Genomic DNA, 26,806 nt, shown 5'->3' on the forward strand with positions numbered 1-26,806 from the left:
CTGCTGGCCTCAAGCAGAAGGGAGAAAAAAGACAAAAAAAAAAACCAAAACCAAGCGGGTCCTCAGGCCCCCTGCCCTGCAGCAGGCAGGGGGACATGGCTGGGAGCACCATCCTTGCAAATAAATGAGCCCCAGATTGGATTTGGGTTAAATCTGGGAGGACTCAGCTGCTGTGGGGTCCTGCATCATTGGCAGTGGGCTGGCAGGAAGGGGACCCTGGAGCTTCCACTGGTTCTCCACAGGCTGGAAGTTTAGTACTGACCAGGGACTTCTGTGGAAGGGAGTCCAGAATTATATATGCCCCAAGCACAGCAAACAGAACAGCAAAGGGTGCTGCCTCCCTCAGTGCCACCTGCCAGAAAAGTGTTGCATCCTTCTGCCTTCACTACTGGGTGCTTGTGCAGAGCTCCCCAAAGTGAGTGTGGGTCTAGCAGCAGGTATCACACCGAGGCAGCTCTTCATTCCCCTCTTCCCACTTTTCTTAGGCTGGCCAGGCAAACAGGCTCATCATCAGCTGCACCTTGAGGGATGGGAGAGTTGGATCAAGCTTCCAACGGCATCACTTGATCCTGAAGCAACTCCTCCTTCACTGCCTTCTCACTCTTTGGTCTCTCTGGCCACCAAAGATCTCCCATGCCTGGGTACTTCATCCAGCCTTACCTCACAGCAGCTCAGGGGCTTGGCCTTAACCCTCTCCTTTTGATGTGTCTTAAGCCCTGTTCAAGCATTAGGCCTTTTTCTGGTCATACCCACATCCCTGTGGCAGCTGGAGGCTCTCCTTGTGCCAGGCAGTGAGCCATAGGCACCCTTCCCAGCCACACATTCCTCATCCAAACTCCTCGAGTGGAAAATGAGCATCTCTAGGTTATCCATCAGGCTTGGGGGATGCTGAGCTGCTGGTGACTAGCTCAGTCACCCTACTGGCAAGTCCATGTCTCTGGAATCCTCCAGAGCACCATCCCCATCTGAGGACCTCCCTGCTGCTTCAGCCTCAAGTACTTCAGGCATTCAAAGTCTCCCAGGAGGAGGTTTGTGCTCCAGCCCAGGAAGAGACACGAGTGAGCACAGAGCCAGTGGCCAGAAGTGTCCAACCACCAGGAGCTGCTCGTGATGCTCCACCAACAATTCTTCTGGAACAATTCCAGTTTCTCAGCAGCAAACCCAGATTCCTCACTGCTCCCCGTGGGATGCATGTGACCACCTCAGCATGGTTGCATCACCCCTGGCTCACCGAGCTGGGGCATCTCTCCTGTGTCACAGGACTGCCCAGAATAAGAGAGAAAGCACTACAGAGATGAAGCAGCTCTGGGAGAAGCAGAAGCCCCGCTCTCTTGGTCCAGAACTGTCCACTGAAGGTAGCTGGAAACAGCCCCAACCACTCAGCTGGGGGAGAGGGGCTTCCAAGCAAGGCCTGAACAAGTTCATAAAATCACAGAACGGTTTGGGTTGGAAGGGACCTTAAAGACCCCTGTTCTGACCCCCCTGCACAGGCAGAGACACCTCCCACCAGCCCAGGGTGCTCCAAGCCCCATCCACCCTGGTCTGGAACACTCTGAGGGATGGGGCAGCCACAGCTTCTGGGGGCAACCTGGGGCTCAGCACCCTCACAGGGAAGAATTTCTTCCTAATGTCTAATCTACATCTCCTCTCTTCAAGTTTCTGCTTCCTGTTCAGGTCTCTCTGTCTCACAGCACAGCACCCTGTGCCTGCCCCCTCCTCTGAGAGCTGTACAGCAGACACCTGGGGCTTGCAGGCTGGGCTCCCACCCCAGAAGTCCACAGTGGAAGATTGGAGCAGGTTCTTGGTGCAAATCATCTCCTGTCAGGCAACAACGGGTTCCCCGGGGTAGAAGCCAGCAGAGATGAAATATAAACTACTCCTTTTTTTCCCAGCAAACTTAGTCTCCTGGCTGCTCTCCTTAATGTTAAAACTACTGAGGAGTCCCACCATGGCTTCCAGCAAAGCCAACCACCAGGCAGAGCCCCACGAGGAGGTTCTTTTCCATCAGCAATGTCCCCCACACCCACTGAAAAACCCCACATCCTGATGCAGATAACTTGAGGACACCCCACTACCCCTGCAGCCTGAGCTGAGAGGCCCAGCTGCTCCCCAGGGAGGCATGGTAGGTGCCCTCAGAGCAGCAGCACATCTGCAGCCACAGCTGGAGCCTTCACAGCTGGCAAGATGTTCCTGTAGCTGAGGGAAGGGGAGAGAGGGGAAAACGAGAGATTTCTCAGCTTTGGTCCTAAAGTTTAGGGTGCTGAGATTTGCAGGCCAGGCAGGGCAGGGCAAGCAGAAGGCAGGGCTGGTTCCTGCTTCTGGAGCTGGGGTTGTACCCGTCCCTGGGCAGCCCAAGGACTCCATGGTTATCACTGTTTACCTTTCAGGGTGATAACTCTGTAACAGCTGGAAATTTCCACTCCTTGAGCCCAGCCTCTGAGCTTCCGTGGTTATCACTGCTTCTGCACCTCTTCACCCACGAAAACATGACCTTTAAAACAAAACAAACAAACAAACAAAAAAAAAACAACCCCCCACAAACATTTTCTGCTACCTACTAATGAGCTGAAACATCTGCCTCCTCCTAGGAAGCTGAATGCAATATGCAGGTGCCAGCCAGGTCGGCTCTGGGTCTTCTTCAGCTTCCTCATCCTCCTCCTGGTCATACTTCAAGTTGTGGAGAAGCTGCAGCCTCCCAGGTAGGTCCCCAAGCAGGGTTATAAACCTACACCTCATCCTCCAACCATTTGAGGGGGCTTCAAAACCATCCTCCTGAAAATAACCCAAGTGTTTTCATTAGACAGGGAGGAAAATCCAGGTGGGAAGGACCCCTTCGGGGCTCTCACATCCAATGTCCACACCCAGGCCAGAGCTGGGCATCTCTGGGCTTTGTCCTGGGTGGCCTCAGAACTCCACAGCTCTTGAGTTCCCCAGTCCTCCCACTCTGGGGTGACCTGCCAGTTCTCCTCCAGCTTCTCCAGGCCCCCTGTTCTTCTCCCTCACCTTCTGCTTTGTTCCTGTCCACCAGACTGTGGTGCTCCAGAGGGACAGGGCCTTAGCTCATCCCTGCTGACCCACCCTTCTCCTCTGGCACCCACCCCACCCTCCCAGGGTAGTGGGTCAAGTTATGCACCCACCAGCGTGCCACCTGGCCCAAAAAAGTGTGTGTGTTTGTGTGTGTGGGGAGAAACAGACTTTGGAGTGATTGCAGTGGGGTTTTCCTGAGCTGCAGAAGAGCTGCCCTCCTTGCATGCTCCTCCCCTCCTCTGCTCTGCTGATCCCCACCTTTTTCTGGTTGCAGAAGCTGCCGGTGTGAGCTGGAGCGTGCCCTGCAGGCCCCAGAGCACAGCCAGGAGAGGATGGGCTCTGCCTCCCCAGCCCCTGACCTGCTGTGGGAGGATCATCCCCTGCCCCAGCAGAGGACAACCACGCCTGGCCCCACTTCCACTCAGAGTGTGCAGGACATTTTTCATCAGATGCATCTGTTCTTCAGCCAGAAGCCCCCGTTAGAGATCAGTCGGGGCAGCCCCAAGGAGGGCTGGACACAGCAGCCTGGGGAGAGCAGCAAGGAGCTCAACACCCATCCTTCAGCCACCAGGAGGGAATCCCACCTTCCTGACTTCAGGAAAACCAGCAGAGAGGATCCTTCTCCGAATCTTGCCAGGAGGATCTCTGCAGCCAAGGGAGATGCTGATGCTGTCACCAGCAAGTTCATAACCTTTGCAAACAGGACGAAGGCAGAGGAGCAGGGAACAGCAGCACCATCAGGAATGAGGCAGGGGGTGGTAAAGATCCAGTCTCAGCCTCAAGCCACAGGTTCCCCCCCCCATCAGTGGGGCAGTTTGCTTAAACACCCCTTGCCAAACTCAGTTCAGCCTCCACACGCAGAGGACTTTTACAAGGCAGACCAGGAGAGGGGATTTATTCCAAGCTGGACAGAAGCCTCTAAGGGTGATGAGGCGACACCTGGGGAAGGCTGGCAGGCCAGAAGGGTCTTCTCTCCAGGGGCCACGTGTAAGCCCAAGACTGACATTGTTTTCCTCAAAGTCCACAAGAGTGCCAGCAGCACGGTCATGAACATTCTCTTCCGCTTTGGTGAGACACACAACCTCACCTTTGCCTTCCCCATCGGGGGGGGCAATCAGCTCTTCTACCCCCAGCACTTCTTGGCCAAGTTCGTGCAGGGCTTCTCCCCCCAGAGCTCTCAGCGGTTCAACATCCTCTGCCACCACATGAGATTCCTGCAGCCAGAGGTATGAGAAGGGGGAAGGGAGGAGCTTTGAGAAGGGGGAAGGGCGAAGAAGAGAGGGGGAGGCAAGGTGGGACACCCATAAAGCTGTAAACTCTTCAGGGATGAAGCTCGAGGTTGCCCCCAGATACCTTGAATATGTTATGGGCACCTCTTGAGAGCTTCTGTTAACAGGCTGATGACTTGTTGTGCTGTGACCTGAGACAAGCCAGTTGCTGGAGCAGCCAGCCTTGTCTGCTGGGTTCTTGGAGAGGTCTTGCTTCCCAGACAGGCCCAGAAGGGACCAGCTGCAAGAGGAGAACACCTTAAGCACATCAGCTCAGCTGTGCCCAGCATCAAGCTCTCTGGATTCCACTTGAGATTCCACGGAGATCTGGGGAATGGCAAGGAGACAGGACATATCTCCAGCCTGGACAGGCCACTCAGCTGTGGCAGCAGTGCCACTCACAAAGTGTTGCTATTCACAATGGGTCTCCCTTCAGCCCTGATGGAGTAGCAGCATTAGACAGACACCAGGCAGGCAGGCTGGCAGCAAAGCCTTGTGCCTTTTTTAAACTGGCTGGAAACAGAAGTGCTGAGGTACTAACAGGCTGACTCCTGTTCTTACCTCTGAAACAGAAGTGCTGAGGTACTAACAGGCTGACTCCTGTTCTTACCTCTGAAACAGAAGTGTTGAGGTACTAACAGGCTGACTCTTGTTCTTACCTCTGAAACAGAAGTGCTGAGGTACTAACAGGCTGACTCCTGTTCTTACCTCTGAAACAGAAGTGTTGAGGTACTAACAGGCTGATTCATGTTCTTACCTCTGAAACAGAAGTGCTGAGGTACTAACAGGCTGACTTCTGTTCTTACCTCTGCTGACAGAGTGGTTACAAAGGATGTCTATCAATATGGTGATAGGCGAAATATAAATCTAAATAATATCAACACACCAGGGAGCTCTCCCCATGTACCTCATCTGACACAAACACTCCTTTGATGGGCTGCACCCCGAAACCCCCCCCAGCACCCACCACCTCCAACCCAGCAGAGCGCAGTGTAGGTCCCTTCTCCCTACCCTATCTTTAAAATCTCCAATTTCCCCTCCGCAGGTGCAGAAGGTGGTGTCCAGCTCAGCCATCTACTTCTCCATCCTGAGGAACCCCGTGCAGCTCATGGAGTCCTCCTTCGCCTACTACAAGGGCGCCTCAGCTTTCTCCCACGTCGGCAGCCTGGAGGAGTTCCTCAGCCAGCCCTACCACTACTACAACCCCCGGAGCAGCGACAGGCACTACGCCAGGAACCTCATGACCTTTGATTTTGGCTTCAACCCTGACGGAGACGTCTCGGCCGGGCGGGTGAGGCTCATGCTGCAGGCCATCGAGGCCTCCTTCGACTTACTCCTCATCTCCGAGTACTTCGAGGAGTCCATGGTGCTGCTGAAGGAGACTCTGTGCTGGGACCTGGACAGCGTCGTCTCCTTCCCCCTCAACATCAGGGACAGCAGCACCAAGTCCCAGCTCTCAGACACCATCGTGGAGAAGATAAAGGAGTGGAACAGGCTGGACTGGGAAATCTACACCCACTTCAACAGGACCTTCTGGGAAAGGATCGAGAGAGACATCGGGAGGGAGCAGATGGCGCGGGAGGTGCGGGCGCTGCGGGAGAGGCAGGCGGAGCTGGCCAGGACCTGCCTGCAAGGGACGGGCAGCGTGGCCCCGAAGGACATCAAGGACAGCTCCCTGCGCCCGCTGCAGCACGGCAGCGCCAGGATCCTGGGGTACAACCTCAAGCAGGGCCTGGATGAGGAGACGGAGCTGATGTGCCGGCGGCTGGTGACCCCGGAGCTGCAGTACAGCGGCGCGCTCTACAAGAAGCAGTTCCCTCAGAAGGCCCCCGAGGCCCTTCGGCGCCCTCGGCACAGGCTGGAGGACACCCAAAACTGAACCGAACCTCCTCGGACACTCTCCAAGAGTGGTTCTCCAGCTCGGAATGCTGGAGATCCAAACGCAGTCCACCTCCTGGGGCAGCAGGCAGGAACGCTGCCACCCACCAGAGCCCCCGGGCACCTTCCTCTGTGCCTGGCCACACACACACGCAAAATGTCCCCGGGTGCCGCACGCTCGCGGGCCGGGCTGACACGGAGGGGCCTGGGGGCTCCACACAACACAAGATTCTTCCAGGGAGCAAACGGGGCAAACCCATCATTTGTTGGCCAAAGCCTTGGAGAAGGCAACCAGGAGCTCTGCGCTGCCTGCAGCAGCCTCCGCGGTGAGGAGCAGGGCAGGAGACACAGCCCCAGTCCCCAGCTCCATCGCGGGGAGGTGGGAACGAGGTTCCAGCTGGGAAATGCATCGCTGCTCCTCACCTGGTGATCCCAACAGCACGGGGCCAGGCTGGGATCGGAGCTCTGGGGCTTGGTTTACAGCTTGGCAACACCTCTGCCTGTCCAGCTGCAGCTCTCCTCCTCTCCACATTAATGCCACTGTGCTGGGCAAGCAGCTTCTTCAGTAAAAGTCACTGTGTTCACCAGCACTCCCCTTGGTTATCAGTCTGTCCAGCAGACAGTCTCTCCAGCTGCCCAAGAAAGAGATCTCAAACTTCTCAAAATGGCTTAGAAGGAAAGAAATAAAGAAAAAAAAGAAAAAAAAAAGTTCAAACAAATCAGTTTTTCATGCTGCATTTACAGGACGGGCATCCTTCCCCTGAAACTTTAGCATCAGAATCCAAATTAAAGATCCACGTGTCCCAGAGCAGTCCTGTGCAGGCAGCAGATGTCCCAACCCACTGCTCCGAGAGGCTGGAGGAACATTTTACACTCCACCAGGAGAAGAAATCCCACAAGAACGGGTTGTGGGGAGTCAGTCAACCTTCCTTTTTGCATCCTGCGCTGCTCCTCAGAACAAAAGCAGAACCAGCAAATGAGTTTGGATAAATGGAGGCCTCAACTCAGGATTTTTCAGCACCGTTTCAAACCAAAACAGGGTCAGGAAAACGTTCTGGAGGGATCTGAGCATCCCAGGCTCTCCCTGGATCAGCCCCATGGAGCTTCAAAGGTTTCGTTTTGCACCTGAATGTGCCTCATCTGCTCAGTTTCACCGTGAGGAAAACCAGACTGAGTTCCCCCCACCTTTCCCCACATGGCATGGGCAGCACTGAGCACCCAGCCAGGCATGATAAGAGGGTATTGTTTTAGGGGTGTTTGCTGCATGTTTTTTGGGGTCTTGGCTGTTCCATAAAGTTTCATCTGTGGGGTGTGTCCACAGATGGCTCCATTGGTCCCTTCTCTGGTTTCCCCTGGTGGGATGGGGTATTGTCTCATGGTTTGCAGAGGTCCAGCTCCCCTCTGGGTCCCTGTGGTTTTACCCCAGGGGACAATCTCCCACATGAGCAAGGGCAGCCCACAGGCAGCACAGACACAAGGGACATAGTGGGGAGGAGCAGGGCTGGTGCCTGGGTACCAAAACCTGCATCTGGCACCTTCACTTTGGATTTTAATTGAGTGCCACTTGCTTATTCACTGCAACTCAGTCAAGAGTGGCAGAAAGGGAGTCTGGATTGCCAAGAAGCTGAAGAGGAGCCAGCATTGGCCAAGAAGGCCAATGGCATCCTGGGCTGGCTCAGGAACAGCGTGGCCAGCAGGTCCAGGGAAGGGATTCTGCCCCTGTGCTCAGCCCTGGGGAGGCCACAGCTTGAGTCCTGTGTCCAGTTCTGGGCCCCTCAGCTCAGGAAGGAGATTGAGGTGCTGGAGCAGGTCCAGAGAAGAGCAAGGAGGCTGGGAAGGGATCCAGCACAAGTGCTGTGAGGAAGGGCTGAGGGAGCTGGGGGTGTTGAGGCTGGAGAAGAGGAGGCTCAGGGGAGACCTCATCACTCTCTACAACTCCCTGAAAGGAGGTTGGAGCCAGGGGGGGGTTGGGCTCTTTTCCCAGGCAACTCTCAGCAAGACAAGAGGGCACAAGAGGGCTCAGGTTGTGCCAGGGGAGATTTAGGTTGGACATTAGAAAGAATTTCTTTCTGGAGAGGGTGCTCAGCCATTGGAATGGGCTGCCCAGGGAAGGGGTGGATTCTCCATCCCTGGAGATATTTCAAAAGAGCCTGGATGTGGCACTCAGTGCCATGGGCTGGGAACCACGGGGGGAGTGGAGCAAGGGTTGGACTTGATGAGCTCTGAGGTCCCTTCCAACCTAGATGATTCTGTGATTCTGTGTAATTTTTATCATTATTGCCACAAATCATCATTTTTCTCTTTAGGAATGTTTCATGGAGAGGAGCCCTGGGATGGTGCACTTGCTTAACCCACACCTGGGTCCCACTTTTAACCACAGACACTTTTTGCACCATTTCTTGAGTCCTCACACAAAACCCAGGCTCAGCACCCCCTGCACAGAGGAGCAGGGTTTGCTGTGGCCAAGGAACTCCCTTGCCCCAGAGCACTTTTAATTCCTCTCCAAGAGCTGTCAGGTTCAGCCTTTGCCATTCCAGAACCTCAATTAAACTGAAAAAACCACCAATTTTTTACTAATATCCATTTAATAACTTGAAAGATCAAAACCTACTTCCTCTTCATCCCAAATTTCTGAGGCAGGTCCTGGCTTACACTTTGTTTTTACAGCCTCAAGCCAGATTCTTCCAAGCCTTGTATGAATAATCCAGGAGCTGCCCAACAGTCCTGACTTTCTGTAAGCTTCCTGGCCAATACAACACAACCAGGAATTATGCAAAAAGTGTTAGGTTTGTTGGTTGTTTTTTTTTTTCTTTCCCCTCCCCCTTGAGCTAGTGATGTGGGTTTGAAACATCTGGGGCTCTCCAGGGAGATTTTCAAGGCTGATTCCCAAAGGAGCTCAGGGAGCCCTCAAGGCCAATTCCTTTGCAACGCCTGAAATAAATCTCACCAGGCTGGATGGGACGAGCAGCAAAATCCTCTGGGATGGGAAACCTGCTCCCAGGGAGAAGGGCTGCAAAGGCCTCCTTGGCACCAGTCCATGGCTCAGGCCTGAGGCTTGGAGTTGTTCCTCTGCCCTTTCTTCTTCTGCTGTGGCTCCTCCACATGTGCCACCACCCTTGCCTTGGGTACCTTGTATTTGCTCTTCTGGCTGTACAGGAGGTTTTTCTGGAAGAGGCGTGGGACGTTCCCTTGGCACAGCAGGAGAGCAGCAAGCATCCCTGAAAGGAGAGGAATGAGCCCTTCCACAGGCTGCATCCAGCACCTCTACACCCGGGCAGTCGTTTTCAGGCCCTTGCCACAACCTTGGTCATGACCAAAACGTAGCTCAGCACCACTGAAGCCCCCAGTGACAGTGTTTAAAAGACCACTGCTATGTGACTTCAGGGAGAGCTTCACCCTTGTGTCCTCAGGCTTGGTTTGACCCCAGGAGAGCCACACACCAAGCCAGTGGTCTCCTTTCTCTGCTTTTAGGCAGCAGGTATCCAGCTCCCCGTGGCCATCCTGAAGCTGTGGACAACCTCAATAGTGAGCTTAGTGTGTGGCTACCCTAAAACACCTTTGCTTCACCTCCTTCAGACTTTGGCCTCAGGGTGAGTTTCTCTGATGTTCTGTGCAAAAACTGGATTAGAGCAATGGAGAGCAAAGGAATGAGTTGAGTGACAGGGAAAGGGGACAGAAAAGGACACTTGTCACTGGCAAAGACCCAGGTTCAGCCACCTACCAGGAACAGGTTGTGTTCCATGCAGCCTTTCTGCCTTGCCCCCATCCCAACCCCTGTCCCCCCAGTATCCCCTGGATCTCACCTGCCAGGGGTCCCAACCAGTAAACCTGGATGTAGTCCCACAAAGTGTTCCCTGAGCAGTGGAAGGTGGTGGCTGTGGCCAGGGCAGGGTTGAAGAAGGCTCCTGTGAATGGTCCAGCTGCAGGGGAGGAGAAGCAAGGCCATCATCAGTCTTCTTCACATCCTCTGGAAAGGCTGTGAGGAGGGTGAAGGCACTGGAGCAACACTGAGGAAAAGCTGAGAGACCTGGGGGTGTTTAGCCTGGAGAAGACTGAGAAGGGACCTCATAAATACTTAAAAAAACCTGCAGGGCAGATGTCAGGGGGATGGGGCCAGGCTCTTCTCAGTGGTGCCCAGTGAGAGGACAAGGGACAGTGGGCACCAGCTGGAACCCAGGAGCTCCATCTAAACATGAGGAAAACTGTCCTGACATTGAGGGTGACAGAACCCTGGCCCAGGCTGCCCAGAGAGATGGTGGAATCTCCTCTGGAGACATTTAAAACCTGTCTGGATGTGATCCTGGGCCACTTGCTCTAGGTTCCCAAGCTTTAGCAGGAGGGTTGGACTACAGGATCCCCCTCCCAATCCCCATCATTCTGTGATTCACTGAAAGACCTGACAGAGAACTGGGCCAGGAGACCCAGGAGCCCTCCTGCCAGGCTGCCCAGCTCTGGCAGCCACAGCTCTGGGACTGTGTAAAAACATTCCAAGGGGAAACCCCACTCTCGTGGCCACAGAAGCAGAGAAGCTCAGTGGTGCTCCAAGGGGCTGCATCAGGGGATTTTCAAGCAAAGTGCTCCCAGTTTTGGGGCAAGCTGTAGCTTCTCACATGCCAACATTTCACCTGCTGCCATCTTCATACCAGAATGAATATTTCCCCAAAGTCAGTAGGGAAACAAAACACCTTGGTAACTGTTATCTCTCAGCTCATGGGAGATGTACCAGGGACTGTTCCTCCCCCACGGATTAGGGATTTTTCTAAAGGACTTTGAAAAAGAAAAGCAGGTGCTACTCACCTGTGTAGGTCAGGAAGGTGACAGTCACTGCCAGTGCAGGGACCCAGCAGCTGGGGCGACTCTGATGCAGCTTGAGAAGGACAAGGTGGAAAAGGAAAGAGCAGGTGCCTTCCACAAAGGCAGCGTGGTGCAGAGAGGTGTGGATGGAGGAGCTGCACTCTGCTGCTATCAGGTTCTGGATGACGTGGAAATGGGTCAGCTCCCAGGACCAGTAGAGCTTGGTGGCAGCCCAGCCTGTCCCCGTGCCCACAGCCTGGGCCAGCAGCTTGGCAGCAGTTGCAGCCAGGTTGGACTCACAGAGCAGGAACTCCTGGAGAGAGACAGCTGGGTTGGCAAATGCTCCATCAGAAGAGGCCCCGTGAACCACCAAGAGGAGGAAGAGGAGAGTCAGGATGACATCTGGGCCAAAGCCCCCACCCCACAGCCCAATCTCCATCAGCATCCTCAGCTCAAGGAAGCTCATGCACAGCTGTAAGGAGCCAGCAAGTTCTCTGGCAAGGCATCCATACACTGCAGGGGACAGAAGCCTTTTGGAAAGCCACCTGAGCACCTGGCACACCCCAACAACCAGGGCAAAAAAAGCAAGGGAGACGTTGAGGCCAGCCATGGAGAAGGCTGAGCTGGGGGAAAGAGACCGGCTCAAAGCCCAGGAGAGAGCAGAGAAAGCTCCTGCACCTCCTCTTTATAGAGCTGTGTGTGAGCAAACGTGGCACAGCCAGGGGCCTGGGAAAGGCCCCACGTGCTGCCCTCACCTTTGTGGGACAACACACGGGGACTCACCAGCACCTGGAGCAGCCAGCAAGCTGCTTGGCCCAGCCAGCAGGTCCTGGGGTTATCTCCAGCACAGGGGCAGAGCCTGACCCCAGCATTCCTAACTGGGAGCCAGCAGCAGCTCCCTGGAGCTGCTCAGGTCTTCCCTCCAGGAGCAAAAACCTTCACTCTGTTTCTACTTGGCACCATTTCTTGGCCATCCTCTTTAGGTGATCATAGAATCCCAGACTGGTTTGGGTTGGAAGGGACCTTCAAGCTCATCCAGTTCCAACCCCCCTGCCATGGTCAGGGGCCCCTCCCACAGCCCAGGGTGCTCCAAGCCCCATCCAACCTGACCTGAGACACTGCCAGGGATGGGGCAGCCACAGCTTCTCTGGGAAACCAGGGGCTCAGCACCCTCACAGCACAGAATTTCTTCCTGTCTGACCTGAGTCTCCCCTCTTTGAGCCTGAAATCATTCCCCTTGTCATATCCCTCCAGGCCCTTGTCCCAAGTCCCTCCCCAGTTTCCTGCAGCCCCTTCAGGCACTGGAAGGTGCTCCAAGGTCTCTGCAGGAGAATGAGCTGGCATCTGTACAGTTAAACAAAATAAACACTTTCCAAAAACACTTGAGGTCAACAGAAGCCACCAGAACCACCCTGGCTCACCACCACTACATGATTTTCACCCAGAGGAGTAACAGCTCCAGCTGAATGCAGCTGTAAGGTTATTTAAGGTGAGTTTTAACTGGGCAGGCAAGTGGATAAAAGCTTTCCAAGAGCAGCCACCTGCTATCAGCTGCTGTGCCAAGGCAGCAGAAACCCAGCAGCAGCTTTCCTCCCACAGGCAGGTAGCTTGAAAAAGGCTCAAGGACAGCCAGGAGTTATTTTGGCTTTGTGAAAAGACCTGAATATCCTTAAAGCAAGCGTTCGCTGGGAGGAAAAAATAACAAAAAAAGCTCATCCTTAGCTCAAGGAACCTTGAATTCAAGGGGGGTGTCTGTCCCTGGGAATGTCACTCCCTACCTCTGGAACACCCTGTGGAGATGCAGTGAGTGACATCAATGCCTTCTGTGTTGCTGTGCAGCTCCATGAGCCAGATTTCTTACTCACAAACCTGTCAGAAAACACCAGGCACTGGAATCCAAGAGACATCATCTGTCACCTCACTGAAACATCCTGCATGCAGCTCTGGTCCCATCCTCCTCTCTGCAGACTCAACACACCTCCAAAGCAAAGGTCTGGTAGCTTTTTAACTTCCTAAAGAGAGTAATCATTAAATTCCCAGCACGTAAAGCCTCTTAAAACATTAATTAACAATCATCAGTCCATCATCAGGTCAGTAGGTGACTGTGACATGAAGTCACAACGTGCTGGAAGATAAATCCCCTGCAGACACTGACTGGAAAACAGGAAAAAAAGCAGCATATCTGTTGCAACAAAGGAGTGACAAGAAATCAGTCAGAAATTCACTGGTTTCACTTGCTGGTGTTTTCCCACTCACAAGAGAAAAAAAAAAAAATCCTTTTTTAAGCCAGAGTTCAAAGCAGGGAAGAAAAAAAAAGCTCCTGGAAAATCCTGCTTCCTCCACACATCTGGAGAACAACATCAAGGATTTAGCTCAGCACTCTTTCAAGTACCTTTCTCACATGACTAAGGGTGGCTGTTTTTATTAAAAACAATCTTCAAGAGCAAAATGCCAGCTAGAAAAAGAGGAGAAGACTCAGCAGTACAAATCCCTGGGAGCAGGAAGTTGCAGACAACTGCTGGGCTTACACAGGAGCCCCACCAACTGCACTGAAACCCAACACTTGAGGCAGCACTGTGAAAATGTTCATCAGAAATGAAGACCCCTCATCCAGTGAAGAGTTTTATCCAGTTTTATCCAGTGTGTGGCTGGTGCAGTCTGAAGAAAACTGCTCAGCTTGGTGGCAAATACCAAAAGCAGCTCTCTGCAAGGGAGAAATTATTGCCCTTACTTTATTGTCTTGAGGAACGAGGTTTAAAACACCCAACCTTGAACAAATGGATCCAAAAAGAAGGGGCTGCTCCTGGTTTTAGCCTGTGCAAGGAATGACCAGGTTAACACAAGACTCAGCAGGATTTATGAAGCAAGGACTGGAAACTTTGCAACTTGTGCAAACCACACCCGGCCCAAACCCTGCTCTCCTTCACCCAGCACCAGTACCAACATCCAGACAACTGGGCAGTTCCACTAAGCACCTTCTCCCTCCTCCCATTGACTCCCTCCCCACCAAGAAATTAAATGCAAAACCACTTAAATGCAGCGTTAGAGTCCATCAGCTTAAATGCCTAAAGGGTAAGTTATACATAAAGACAAAGATCCCCCAAGAAATCAATTAACCTGAAGAGACAGAGATTTGTGCAACACAACACTCTCACCTCTGGTGGCCAAGGCTCCTGCAGACGAGTGGTTTCCCAATTCCCACGTGTCAGTGGGATGAGCACAGCCTGTGCAAGATCTAGGAAAGGGGCAGTGATGATTTCCCACCAGCACGTGGGTCACACACAGCACAAAGAGCCCTTGGCATCCACAGGAGGACACTGAGCAGCACTGGGTGCAGAACCAAGACCCCCGTCTCCCAAACAGGCACCAGCTCACTCCCCCCATTACTTCTTGCACCATAATGCAGGATGAGGGATGAAATTCACCATAAAATAAAGATTTGTTTGAAACAGTGACTGGCACACCCACGTGTCCCCATGACTGCAGTTTCCTGGCCCACCAGTCCCACCCCAGGTACCACCACCCGACAGCAAATGGATGGTGTAAGATGCAGCTCTGGGCTTTGCTTTGCTCCCTTCCAAGCAGGAACAGATCTCTCTTCCACAGGGAGTGGAAAGGCTGTTTCAGAGCTGCTCTCCTGCCTGCAGCAAGGCAAGCTTGCAGTTGCATCACCAACTTGGTACAGACACTGATGGGTGATCAAATTTTCAGAGAAACAGGACATGCTGTTATACCATACAATTATATCCATCATAATTAGAGCATAAAAACCACAATTACAAACTAATACATTCCATTAATCTCATTAAGGCACCTAAACATAAAATCTTTTTGGCTAACTCTTGTCTTAAAAGACAGAAAACTCAGGATGGGGAAGGGGGCAAAAAACCCAAACGTTTTTTATAAGTTTATTTCTAGCCCTGAAAGAACACTTATTAAACAAAGTCAACAAATACAGTAGTTAATATTGCAGTAACAATTAAATAACATAATGGGATTAAATTACACAAAAGGCAACATTAAAATCTGAAGACAGTTATAAAAAATAAAAAGAAAGCTTGCACCTACTTCCATTTCCACTGACAGCATGAGGAACAGAGGGAAAATGGACCAGACATTTATTTATTCACCTCCAGCTGGAGAGACCTTTAAAAACCTCCTTGCTGGCTCCCCAGCCCACTCCCCATCCCCTCTGCCAAAGGGACCCAACCTCCCCCCTCTGCCACAGCCACCCCTCTTGCACCTCCCTGCAGAGAAGCTGGGGGGAAGCCTCCCATTATTTTCTTAACACCTAAGAGAGGGCAAAGTGCACATCCCCTGTGCCATGGGTGCTTTTCATGAAAAGTCTGCCTTCCCCTACCACAAGAAAAAGAAATCCCAGGAGTTTACACCTCCCCTACACACCTGCACCTCAGCCAGAGCTGCCCAGCTCCGTGCATCCCAGTAGCCCTGCTGCTGCACACAGGAATCACAGGAGGATCTGATCCCTTCCACTGGCACCCGAGAGCATCTGAGACATTTGGCAAGCCCAGAATTTCCAAATGCCACCCTTCCCTTTCTGTCACCTTCCCCAAACTCTGGCTGATCTCCATCCTGGCCATACAGCAGAGCTGCACTGCAAGTCTCATCCCAAATGCTGAACTGCTCCCTTCTGGGGAAAAGAAAAACAGCTTGCATTTTTTTCACCTTGAGCTGGGATGGTTACAAAAGGGATGCCCAAGACAAAAGCACAGCCCAGCAGCCTGCTCCTGGCTTTCCTCTTCTGTTAGCCCTGATTTCTGGCAGCAGAGGGTGAGAAACGTTGCCTTGTAACAACAAAACTGCTGTGTGGGGAGAGGGGGACACTTCTTGGCTTCAGAGCTAAACACCATTCCAAATCACAACAGCAAGCATCAAGATATATTCTGGATATAACCTCTGGATTTTGTGTGCTAGGAGGGCTGAAAGTTTGGCAATCATTTCCTAAGTAGACTTAAATCAGACAATTTTTATAATATATGTTTTAAACCATTCTCATTCATCCATAAAAGTGAGCTAATAAGTTAACATTACTTAGAATTTCTTGGCTTTCTATTAAAAAAAAAGAAAAAACACCCTCAAATTTATGCCATTATCTTACTGTCGAGATTGTTTTGAAGTAAAAATGAAAGACAAAGAACCTCCCAGTTTAACTCTGGTACAAGCAGTTTCATGAAGTCCATTGCCTGCAATGGACAAAAGGGAACCATTGGTACAACAGGATTTGTTTTCTCAGCTGAGCCTCCTCACCACTGCATCTGAGCAGGGAGCCAGACACACTCCTGTTGAGGGCACTGCTGTGTCCCTGCTCACACTGCATTTTACCTGGGAAATGCATCCACTTCCACTTGCCTGGAATGAGACACTGCCCTGACTTTAAACCCACTTTTTTTTTTTTTTACACTTGCAGCTGAGAAGGATTTACTCCTGGGATGGTGCCTTTGATGTGATTTGCCCGACGTAAATTCTGACTCCTGTGCAAGAGCAGAGGGTGAGCTGAGCTGAAACACTGCCAAGACTTATTCCTGCACGACAGACACCGTGTTGGGATCCACACCATCCCCTAGAAGCTTCAGAGTCACAGCACAGGCTGTGAGGCCCTAACCCTCTCCATCAGCACAAATAACCCCCCCCCCTCTGTGCTGGGCCAACCACTCTCAGCTGGAAGTTTGTTTGTTTGGCTGCCAGTCCCCAAAACACAGCTCTATTGCTATACAAATACCAAAATTATCATAAAAATTACTTCTATCTTCTGCCAGTAACGCTTGCAAAAGTGTGCAAAAAGGTTTATGTAGGGTCCTCCATCCAAACCCAGCCATAACCCTATCTGCCCCAGGTCCTGCCCCCACTGGGAATGCAACAAAATCCCACTGCAGCAATGGTCATTCTTTCACAGAATTGTTTGGCACATTGGAACTGCAGCTGGCTCTTGATTAAACTGCTGGAGAAGCTGAAATGCACAGACTGGAGAGGTAGAAGCAGCCCAGGCACAGGTTCTTCTACACTCAGCCCTGCTTACCATCCCAAGAACTCAACTGCTGGAGTTGCTCACTGTCTTTCAGAGGGAGGCACTTCTGCTTGCATTGAATGTTTGACTTCAGCCATTAGCAGCTGGTCCAGCATCTTTAGTGAGAAAGGGTGGGTGTGACACATCAGGGCTCCTCAGCCTCACTCTAGCTGGTCAGATAAGCCCCATGAACTTCTGGCAGCACTGTTCTTCCCTCTCAGCCTTCATCTTCTCAGAACAGCACTTTGGCATTTCCAGGTGTTTGTCATCTCGTGTTTCAGTCACATTTTTAAAATCCTGCATCTTCAGTGTCCTCAGACCCGATTATTTGTTCTTCTGATTTCATTAGTACAAGTGGAGCACATACAAAACTGGAAAAAAAACCCAGCTCTAATACTTAAAATTCTGACAATTCCATAGGCTGATGCATTATTTGCTAGGGGGAACAAAAAAAAAATTACAACATATACAAAAATGTATTTGATACAAAGAAGGAAAACGTAAAATAAAAAAGTCAAAGGCACCAGCATAACTTCCAGAGCACAGATGCAATACATGTTTTTGAACCACCCACTGCACCAAGCACATTATCCCTTAAGCTTCTGGCCAGCAAGTCTAACAGGAAAAAAAGAGCAGACAGGAAGACAGCTGGAATTTTTTTCTTGCCCTGACTATAGCTGATCATTTGATCATAAATAAAGCATCTGACCCCCACTTACACATCCATAAACTGACATCCAAAGACTTGACCCATCATTAAGTTTCTACAAAGAGGCCATATCTTTGATTAAATGTCCACAGAGCACAGGCATGTGAGAAACAGCTGAATACATCTCTTCCCCTTCTCTCCATGTTCATCTTAAAAAGCAGAACCACATCAACACTTTACAATTCCTTAAGTAGCCAAGTTGTCAACTCTACAGTACAGTAACAGCTAACCCAGAAAAGAAAGGAGGGGCAAGATGTACCTTCACATTTGTCACACTTGCCACAAATCTGGTTATATGGAAGCTTACAAGAGCAATTTAAAAACAGGTAGAGGGGAGGAAGAGGAGAGCAAAAGAGATCAGCAGGTAAAATTAGTACTGCTCTCTGAAAGCTTGAATCTGTCATTCAAGTATTGAAAGTACCCAGAAGGGTACAATGAATGGAAGCTGTTACAGCGAAGTCATTAAAAACCCTTAGACCCTGGGCATAGTAAGTGGCATTTCTTGGCTGTCTGCAGAATAAAATTTAAAAAAAAAAAAAAAAAAAAAAAGGCCAGTATTTCAGTCCTCAATTCCTTCAGGACCCCAGGCAGGGATCGCTAGAGTCACCACATGTTGGGTGTCTTCTGGATGAGAGTTTCTTCCCTTTTGCAGACGTTTCCCCTCCACACAAAATCCCTTCCCTCCCCCCAGAAGTGTAACAATTTCATATATTATAAAGATTTGTAAAATACAAACAAACAAACAAAAAAAAAAAAAAAACAGGATGAAGGCTGTGGCAGTTATGTTAGCGGTTACTCTTCATTGCTTCTTTGGCTGCCAAGATCAGTGGTGTCAAGCTGGACAGAGGTTTGGCCAGTTTCAAGAAGGGGTGCTGCCAGGAAAAGAGAAACACAGACAGTGAGTAAAAGATGCAGCTTAACCAGCCAGAAAAAGCCATGTATTTACAAAGCCATTTTCATTCTAAGCTACGAAAAGCTACGCAAATGCCACCCAGGCCCAGCTCCTGAAGGGACAGATCCAGAGCACTTCCAGCCTGAGAGTCATCTGTCCTCACCCCAAGAGCCCAGGACTTTCAAGGAGCTTCCTGGCTCAAACATCTTCTCCCAGTCCCTTTCTGCTCAGCTACTACAGTAACCTTGCAATTGCTGGATGCTTTAGCAGTGGAAGAATTAAGCCACAGATTGCCACTAGAAAGGCTTCAGAGTCTGTGTTATGATTTTTGATGACTTGAGCTCCTACCCTCTGCTCTCCTCTAGAATCATAGAATCCTAGAATCCTAGAATCCTAGGGGTTGGAAGGGACCTCAAAGATCATCTAGTCCAACCCCCCCTGCCAGAGCAGGGCCCCCTAGAGTACATCCCCTAGGAACGTGTCCAGGGGGGTTTTGAATGTCTCCAGTGAAGGAGACTCCACAACCCCCCTCCACAATTTACACCCATTACCCCTTGTCCTATCACTGGTCACCACTGAGAAAAGCCTAACTCCATCTCCCTGACACTCACCCCTTACATATTTGAAAACATTGATGAGGTCACCCCTCAGTCTCCTTTTCTCCAAACTAAAGAGACCCAGCTCCCTCAGCCTTTCCTCATAAGGGAGATGTTCCACTCCCTTAATCATCTCAGTAGCTCTGCGCTGGACTCTTTCAAGCACTTCCCTGTCCTTCTTGAACTGAGGGGCCCAGAACTGGACACAATACTCCAGGTGTGGCCTCACCAATGCAGAATAGAGGGGGAGGAGAACCTCTCTTGACCTACTAACCACCCCCTTTCTAATGCACCCCAGGATGCCATTGGCCTTCTTGGCCACAAGGGCACATTGCTGGCTCATGGGCATCTTCTTGTCTACCAGGACCCCCAGGTCTCTTTCACCTACACTGCTCTCCAGCAGCTCAGCCCCCAACCTGTACTGGGACATCGTGTTGTTCTTCCCCAAATGCAAAACTCTCCACTTCCCCTTGTTGAATTTCATCCTGTTTCTCCCTGCCCAACTCTCCAGCCTCTCTAAGTCTCTCTGAATGGCAGCACAGCCTTCTGGTGTGTCAGCCACTCCTCCCAGCTCAGTGTCATCAGCAAACTTGCTGAGGGTACATTCTATACCCTCATCCAAGTCGTTGATGAAGATATTGAACAGCACCGGTCCCAGTACCGACCCCTGAGGGACTCCACTGGTCACACACCTCCAACCAGATTCTGCCCCATTGACTACAACTCTCTGACTCCTTCTAGGCTGCTGGGAAGCAGCTGCCCCTCACCTGCAGCAGTTCTTTGGCTGACCCTCTCTTCTCTACATCCATCTCCAAACAGCGGTTCAAGAAATCCCGGAATATTGGGGAGAGTTTCTCAGGGTTCTGCAGCTCTGGTGTGCCATTAGTTGCTATCAAATATAAAGCCTGTAAAAATGAGGAATATTCTATAAGCAAGCCAAACATTCAAAAGATGTCCAGTGGCAAATCCTTCAGACTAGCTGAGAAAGGGCTCTGCAGCCCTCTCCCTGATGAGATGACAAACTGTCAAAATGCCACAATTATAGGCAGGCAGGACCTTTTCTTGCTAGTATCAAAATAACATTCAAAATCTTTTGGCAACAGATACTTACCTGGGCAAGGAAAACACCAGATTCTGACACAAGTAACATGTCTCATGAACCAGTGAATTTACTTTCCCTAGAGAAGAAGTCTGAAGTCACAGAAGTCTGAGTCCCTAGTCACAGAAATCTGAGTTCAAAGTTCTGTGTTTTAGTTACAAGCAGGTACTGATTTTCCAAACAGAGAAATTCAGGGCAGAGCTGACTGAAAACGCAAGGCTGCTGCTGCCTTCCTGCTGGAGGAATTTTCTTGGCCTGTTGGGGTTTTTTTTTTGCCATGTCATTTTACCTTTCATGTACACATTGTTAACGAATGACTGCAAACTTCCACGCGACATACACACCCACGAAGAGCCCGAGCCCCAGCTGGCTGCTTACCCTCAGGGGGTTTTCGTTGAGGTATGGTGGTTCTCCTTCCACCATCTCAATAGCCATGATGCCCAGAGACCAGATGTCCACTTTGGGGCCGTATGCTTTCCGTGTCACCACCTCAGGAGCCATCCAGTAGGGAGTCCCCACCATGGTGCTGCGCTTGCTCTGCTCGGGGGTGATCTGAGCACAGAACCCAAAGTCGGCTGCAGGGCAACAGAATGGGAAGAAGTTAAATTGGGGCACCCCAGGAAAGTGAGTTTCCTAGGAGACTTCTCTATGATGACACACACATTTTACTCCTTTACACTTGAGAGGGGATTGGTGGGGATGTCTCCTTTTTTTTTTGTTTTTTTTTTTCCCCCCCACCACTACGTTCTCCGTGTCACAAAATCCAACGTGCAAGATGGATACAGAACCTGGAAGTGTTTAAGCAGGGCAGATTTCTGTGGAATGAAGATAAGGCTTTTTGTCCTCTGGAAAAGCAACACAAGTATTATCCTGTACCATAATGGTACTTTGCCCAGTCCCTCCTTCAAGGATCCCAGACTGGTCACAGCCAAAACAAAGTAACCAAGCAGAACACAGAAGTATTCTGTGAATGTTTTATGTTATAGAGCCTGAACTAGGAAACATTCATCAACAAACTACAGCTTCTGCCCTGCTAAACAGATTTCATTGGTGCAGCTATGGAGTCCAAGAGTCCTCAGCAATTTGGCCACCAAATACAGGCACTACAGCTGACAGAGACAGAGAAACAAAGCTTCAGGTAAGTGAAGTGCTACCCCACTCAGCAGAAGGAACCTGGACAAACAAACCTTTCCACAAGGAAACTACTGAAGAGAACAACCACACTCAAGAAAACAAGAAAAGTCACCTATTCCTATAGCTTCAGGTGCAGCAGCAATGCATGTTCCATCATGTTACTCTATCCAGCTGCAGCACTCCCACTTCCCAGGCATGTAAAGCATCAATAAGAACACAGTTAAGGCAGGAGACAGATATTACCTTATCATTGACACTACGTTTGAGAGAGAGAGAGAGAGAGAGAGAGAAAGAGAGAGAATTTAAAATTTCAAGGTGATTTTGGCAGCGTTTTGCCACGCAGTGCTGGCAAAAGAGTCATGGAAGTGCCAGGTTGCACCAAGAGGACAATTTAACAAAGAACTACCCCCACCCTGATTGTTCAAATGTTGCCTTAAAAAACAAATCCAACCAACCAACAAAACAACCCAGAGACCTAAGAGTCCCCGAGTTCCTTGCCAGCACTTCTGGGCCTTTATCATGGTGCCCCCCTCAACTCCAAGCCCAATATCTCAAGGAAGAGAGCAGAGAAGCAGCCCAGGTATGGCTGCTGACCCACCCACGAGCCCCTCAGCACCACCCTGCCTGCCACAGGAGAGAAAAGACAGGCAAGATGTGGGACCCAGCAGTGGGTGGTGGTGACAGGCAGCCTGGGATCTCCTACTTCTCCTGTCACCAGTCTCCCAGAGGCCAGACTGCCCCAGGGCTTGGTAAGATGCAATTCCTTCCAGCCTCTGCCCTAAAAAACTTCTACAAGCTTGATAATCACAGAGCTGAAGAGTTAGGCTCAACACTGATTCTAATGCCTCCCCTTCAGAGGACACATCTCTACAGCTGACCCTTCTTTCCTCTTGTCTCTCCTTCCTCCTAATCCTCCTAATTTCCTGGGGATGATGCTTCTTTACCTAGGCTACTAACCCTGCTCTGACAGCCCTGACATTTTTTTGAGCCTTCTCCAGCTAACTCTTCTCAGCCACATCCTCTGTGGTAACTCTTCACTTATCTTCAGCCCCTGAATCCACACAGTTTGTGCACAAACACATCACACCCTCAAAAAAAAACAAAACAAAACAAAAACCAACCTCCTGTGCAAGCAAGCAGTGACCCCAACCATGCTGGTAAGCAAACCAGGTGTGTCCTGCAATCTTTCTTCACACTCCATCTCATAAACAACATGAGACTGTAAACCACCCAGAATAAGGAATATTGCTGAGACACATTCTCATGGCATTTTGAACTCCTACCCAACTGTACAAAAAACCAAACCCAACACCATCCCTTAACTCTGGTCACTTTGTGCACATTCCTACACACCAAGAAGTCAGACAATGCACCTCTCTCTCTCAGTGGTCCTGACAACTTTTGTAAAGAGGTTTCACAGTTTTTTTTATTGCCACACACATTTACACACACCAGAGACTGACCTACTGTATGCATGCACAACAATTACCTGAAAAGCAAGTAGTTTCTTTTTTCATTTCATTATTATATTAATGAAAGCATGTTACACTTTCAGTCCAAGAAAAGGAGACCCAGTGCAGACGAAGCACAAGACTAAACTGCAATATAAATAGTTAAAATAATCTACAATTTTCTTGTTAGTGACCTCCTCATGAAAAGGGCAAAACATTCAGAGCAGGCCTGACAACCCAAAGAGACCAACAGAGCAACCCAGTTAGCTGCAGCTTCCTCCTGCAGTCACTCAGTGTCAGTGCTTCACTGCTTGGTGCCTGGTGCTTCACAGTTACCAAGAAATTCTGTGGTTAAAGGTTTGCTTCAACATCCTGAGCCATTCACAGCCTTAGTCTTAGGGCCCTCAGGATTTCCATGCCTGCAGGCTGTGACTTGTATGTTTTGTTAACACAAAATTAATTACTGCCACTCACAGTCAATGCAAATTCACCTCCAATTCCCCTGCTAACTCTCCTTCTACTGCTTTTCACCCTCTGAGTCATGGTTTGCTGGGAAAGGGAAAAGAGAACACTGAAATAATTGTCTGGTACTCACTTAGTTTAACTGATCCATCCATTCCTAACAGCACGTTGTCACTCTTAATGTCTCTGTGGATGACCTGGTTGGCATGTAGGAATTCAAGAGCTTGCAAGCACTGAAAGAAAAAAAATACTCAATGAAAAAACACAGTCTGTATATCTGAACATAAATTCAAAAGCAATGCTTACACCCTCAGTCTTGGCTGAGGGCAAAAATATAACAAGTATTATTTAAAATAACCAGCAGAGGAAGCTCTTGTGCTAAAAAACCTCTCCAGATCTCCTGAGGGTCAAAAACTCCATTTAACCATGGAGTCCAAACCCACATATGAAATTCCTCATCACCCAGTCATTACCCAAGATGCTCCCAAAAGCCCCAGATGTTAATTACAGCACATACCCCAACTTCTACAGAGGAACCATAAAAGCACAAGTGAAACTGTTGAGTCTGAAGTCTCACCAGGAGGCTGGTGAGAGTTCATTCTCAATGCACAGGCAACTTCTCCTACAGTGAAGGCTGTACAACATCTTCATTATGAAAGTCACTGTTTTTAGATTAAAACCTTTAAGTTTCTGCCTAAGAACACGATGAAATTTCCTTTTGCTATTTGAGAATAACAGGTAAAAAAACCTGTAAGATTTTTCCCTTTTACTATAAGCAGGATGTTTGCCATTTGCAACTTGCCCTGGATGGAGTCCCCAGTGAGTTTTTTGTGTCTTCATTTGCTTTAGCAAAGTGACACTGATTTGCAGAATGAAACACACCCAACACACTGGGCAGCAGAGTTTCAATGAAGTACAAGAGTTCAATATTAGATTACTTCATCAGGAAAGTGAATTAGTGTCAGAGTAAATAGCTTCTTTCAGTTCCCTGCTTCCACCTCTGATTTCTTTGGAAACCAGGACCTATCCATGCACATTTATGTACAGGTTTGTTCTCCATTTGGGTGAGTCATCAAAAGCAGATGTCACATTGATGCAGTCAAATGGAGTTTTTAGAAGCCTGTTTCTTCTGTGCAGCAGATAACACAATTCTTCCTCCATCTTCCATCATCAACCAAGCCTGAGCTAGATGCCAGGATGCTGACCGAGGGCAGAAACCACTGCTAAATTGTGATATTTTCAGTTATTTTTACTTCTTCCACTTGAAATCTTACTGCAGACTTAAAACTATTCCAACTACAATCTTCTGGAGAATTATTTTCTGAGAAACCTGTAAAGACAGCTTAGCAGAACTCTTGATTTCACACACTATGAAAAGCAATAAAAGGAGAAAGGGATACTCTGCATCAACTTCACCTTAATTTTAGTACATGTTTCTTAAAGTGTTCCTGTTTATCCAGATCAATCTGCACACTCTAAGCAAGTGCAGCTCCCCCTCTTTCTTCCAGAAAATACTCCAAAGCTTTCAGGCGTTTTTTCTTTTTAATTTTTGTTTTTAAAGTATGTTCAAATGTGCTTTAAATCTGCTCTACTGCCTACCTTAACTCTCTGTCAATACTCAGTTTTCTTTTTGGTGCTTTTCAATCCTCTTTGTTAGCCAAAGTTAAAACAGGCATTCCTCCTGCCAGCTGCTGAACTTCATTGCTCTTCCTTCAGCCCACACCATTATCACCTTCCTTTTCCCATTATCAGCAGGACTGGCCAGCCCAGGTACCAAAATTAAACATTTTTTTTTTTCTTTATCACCTACCATTCCCAAACACACAGCTCAAAAACTCCTGGAGCTTTTTTTTGTGTCACAACTTACAAACTCCTCATCTGCTGAGATGAAGTAATTTTGTTGTTTTCTGGAGTTCTAATACTGGTTTCTGCTCTCAGCATCATTCATTCTTCCCAAGCAATTCTTTCAGTGAGCCCTAACCCAAGTGTACCATAAAACCTAAGGAGGAACAGCGTGGCCAGCAGGTCCAGGGAAGGGATTCTGCCCCTGTGCTCAGCCCTGGGGAGGCCACAGCTTGAGTCCTGTGTCCAGTTCTGGGCCCCTCAGCTCAGGAAGGAGATTGAGGTGCTGGAGCAGGTCCAGAGAAGAGCAAGGAGGCTGGGAAGGGATCCAGCACAAGTCCTGTGAGGAAGGGCTGAGGGAGCTGGGGGTGTTGAGGCTGGAGAAGAGGAGGCTCAGGGGAGACCTCATCACTCTCTCCAACTCCCTGAAAGGAGGTTGGAGCCAGGGGCGGGGTTGGGCAGATATCAGTGGGACAAGAGGGCATGGACTAAAGAATTTTTTCCTAATATCCAACCTAAACCTCCCCTGGCAGAGCTCCAGCTCTGCCAGGGGAGGTTTAGGTTGGATATTAGGAAAGAATTCTTTGCAGAGAGGGTGATCAGGCATTGGAATGGGCTGCCCAGGGAAGGGGTGGATTCTCCATCCCTGGAGATATTTCAAAAGAGCCTGGATGTGGCACTCAGTGCCATGGGCTGGGAACCACGGGGGGAGTGGAGCAAGGGTTGGACTTGATGAGCTCTGAGGTCCCTTCCAACCCAAATGATTCTGGAAGAACAGAGTGCACCTTCAGTCCTGTGTCCCTCAGCTCCAGCACTCACCTCTCTGCAGACAGCAGCAATCTGTGCTTCATCCATACATGTTTCTGTGACCACATCTGTTAGTGAGCCTCCAGCTAGATATTCCATGACCACAAACAATTCATCTCCTACAAGATAACTACAACAGAAAACACAAAACATGCCTGTTTTGCCATCCACAGTCTGAGAACTGAAAAGTGACCGATAAGGTCAGTGAAATGATTCATAAGCACTTCAAGACAACCAGGATGGAAAGGTAACCTCTGGAAGGTGATCTGAAATGTAAATGATGGCCAAAAAAGCTGCATGCTTCTTACTACCTTAACAGGCACAGTAACACCCCACATATCTCATGCACAACACCAGAATTAGTGCTCCTGTCCACCACCTGGAGCAGGTAGCACTGCATGCATGACAAGCAGCCTTCTTACTGAACCATCAAGACCATTACCTATCAGAGATGACTTTTTTTTTTTTCTTTTTTTAGATGACAATCTAAATGCAGTCTCATTTACTTGCAAGACCCTTAGGTACAGGAAGCCCTGGTCTGTGCAAGTGTATCAGGTTATAACCTCTTGAAAGCCTTGGGGATGAGGGAATCAGCCATCTGTCTGCATTTACCTGTCCAGGAAGTTGACAATGTTTGGATTCTTTAGTTCCTTCATTACCAAGATCTCATTAATTATCAACTCCTTCTTGGGCTGTTTCTGAAGGTTGATCTGTTTAATAGCAACCTGCACAGGACAAAATAAAACAGCAATCCCTCAAACTTGAACATCAAAACCTTTTTTTGGTCATTCTTAATAGAGTAAAAGTGAAGACATTCTGTAA

The 26,806-nt window shown here is 49.6% G+C and overlaps 3 protein-coding genes and 1 pseudogene across 5 annotated transcripts in view; 2 read left to right on the top strand and 2 right to left on the bottom strand.

The window, feature by feature from the left end:
* Positions 1 to 26,806, top strand: part of RNF168 (ring finger protein 168) — a 439,984-nt gene that overhangs the window by 311,873 nt on the left and 101,305 nt on the right. The gene's annotated exons all lie outside the window — the stretch shown is intronic.
* Positions 3,296 to 6,836, top strand: LOC139800064 (galactose-3-O-sulfotransferase 2 pseudogene; annotated as a pseudogene).
* Positions 8,566 to 11,666, bottom strand: LOC139799548 (aquaporin-12-like). Of its 2 annotated transcripts, XM_071751563.1 has the most exons (4): positions 11,521 to 11,659; positions 10,971 to 11,280; positions 9,977 to 10,093; positions 8,566 to 9,391 (listed from the first exon to the last, which is right to left on the bottom strand). In XM_071751563.1, exons 1-4 carry the CDS (start codon positions 11,575 to 11,577, stop codon positions 9,216 to 9,218), a joined length of 660 nt encoding a protein of 219 aa, XP_071607664.1. In that variant the 5' UTR covers positions 11,578 to 11,659; the 3' UTR covers positions 8,566 to 9,215. The 2 variants fall into 2 exon arrangements, with proteins under 2 accessions (XP_071607664.1, XP_071607663.1); XM_071751562.1 differs by having other exon boundaries at positions 10,971 to 11,666.
* Positions 14,837 to 26,806, bottom strand: part of PAK2 (p21 (RAC1) activated kinase 2) — a 51,013-nt gene continuing 39,043 nt past the window's right edge. The window contains exons 10-15 of one of the 2 annotated variants that reach the window (XM_071751566.1): positions 26,597 to 26,709; positions 25,997 to 26,114; positions 23,469 to 23,568; positions 20,667 to 20,863; positions 19,957 to 20,094; positions 14,837 to 18,573 (exon numbers count right to left, since the gene is read on the bottom strand). In XM_071751566.1, the coding sequence (XP_071607667.1) occupies positions 18,487 to 18,573; positions 19,957 to 20,094; positions 20,667 to 20,863; positions 23,469 to 23,568; positions 25,997 to 26,114; positions 26,597 to 26,709 (753 nt within the window). In that variant the 3' untranslated portion in view covers positions 14,837 to 18,486. The remainder of the gene's footprint in view (positions 18,574 to 19,956; positions 20,095 to 20,666; positions 20,864 to 23,468; positions 23,569 to 25,996; positions 26,115 to 26,596; positions 26,710 to 26,806) is intronic. The other variant, XM_071751565.1, reaches the window with a different exon arrangement.

This window comes from Heliangelus exortis, chromosome 9 (assembly GCF_036169615.1).
Source record: "Heliangelus exortis chromosome 9, bHelExo1.hap1, whole genome shotgun sequence".
In the NCBI taxonomy this organism is placed as follows: Eukaryota; Metazoa; Chordata; class Aves; order Apodiformes; family Trochilidae; genus Heliangelus; species Heliangelus exortis.

Bases quoted from the DNA above. Each gene is read 5' to 3' on its own strand.
- LOC139799548 (XM_071751562.1), bottom strand. From the start codon at position 11,577: ATGGCTGGCCTCAACGTCTCCCTTGCTTTTTTTGCCCTGGTTGTTGGG. The intron at 10,094-10,970 runs GTGAGTAGCACC...CCTCCCCTGCAG, and splicing joins CACCTTCCTGACCTACACAG to CTGGACCATTCACAGGAGCC. The intron at 9,392-9,976 runs GTGAGATCCAGG...CTCTCCTTTCAG, and splicing joins CTGGTTGGGACCCCTGGCAG to GGATGCTTGCTGCTCTCCTG.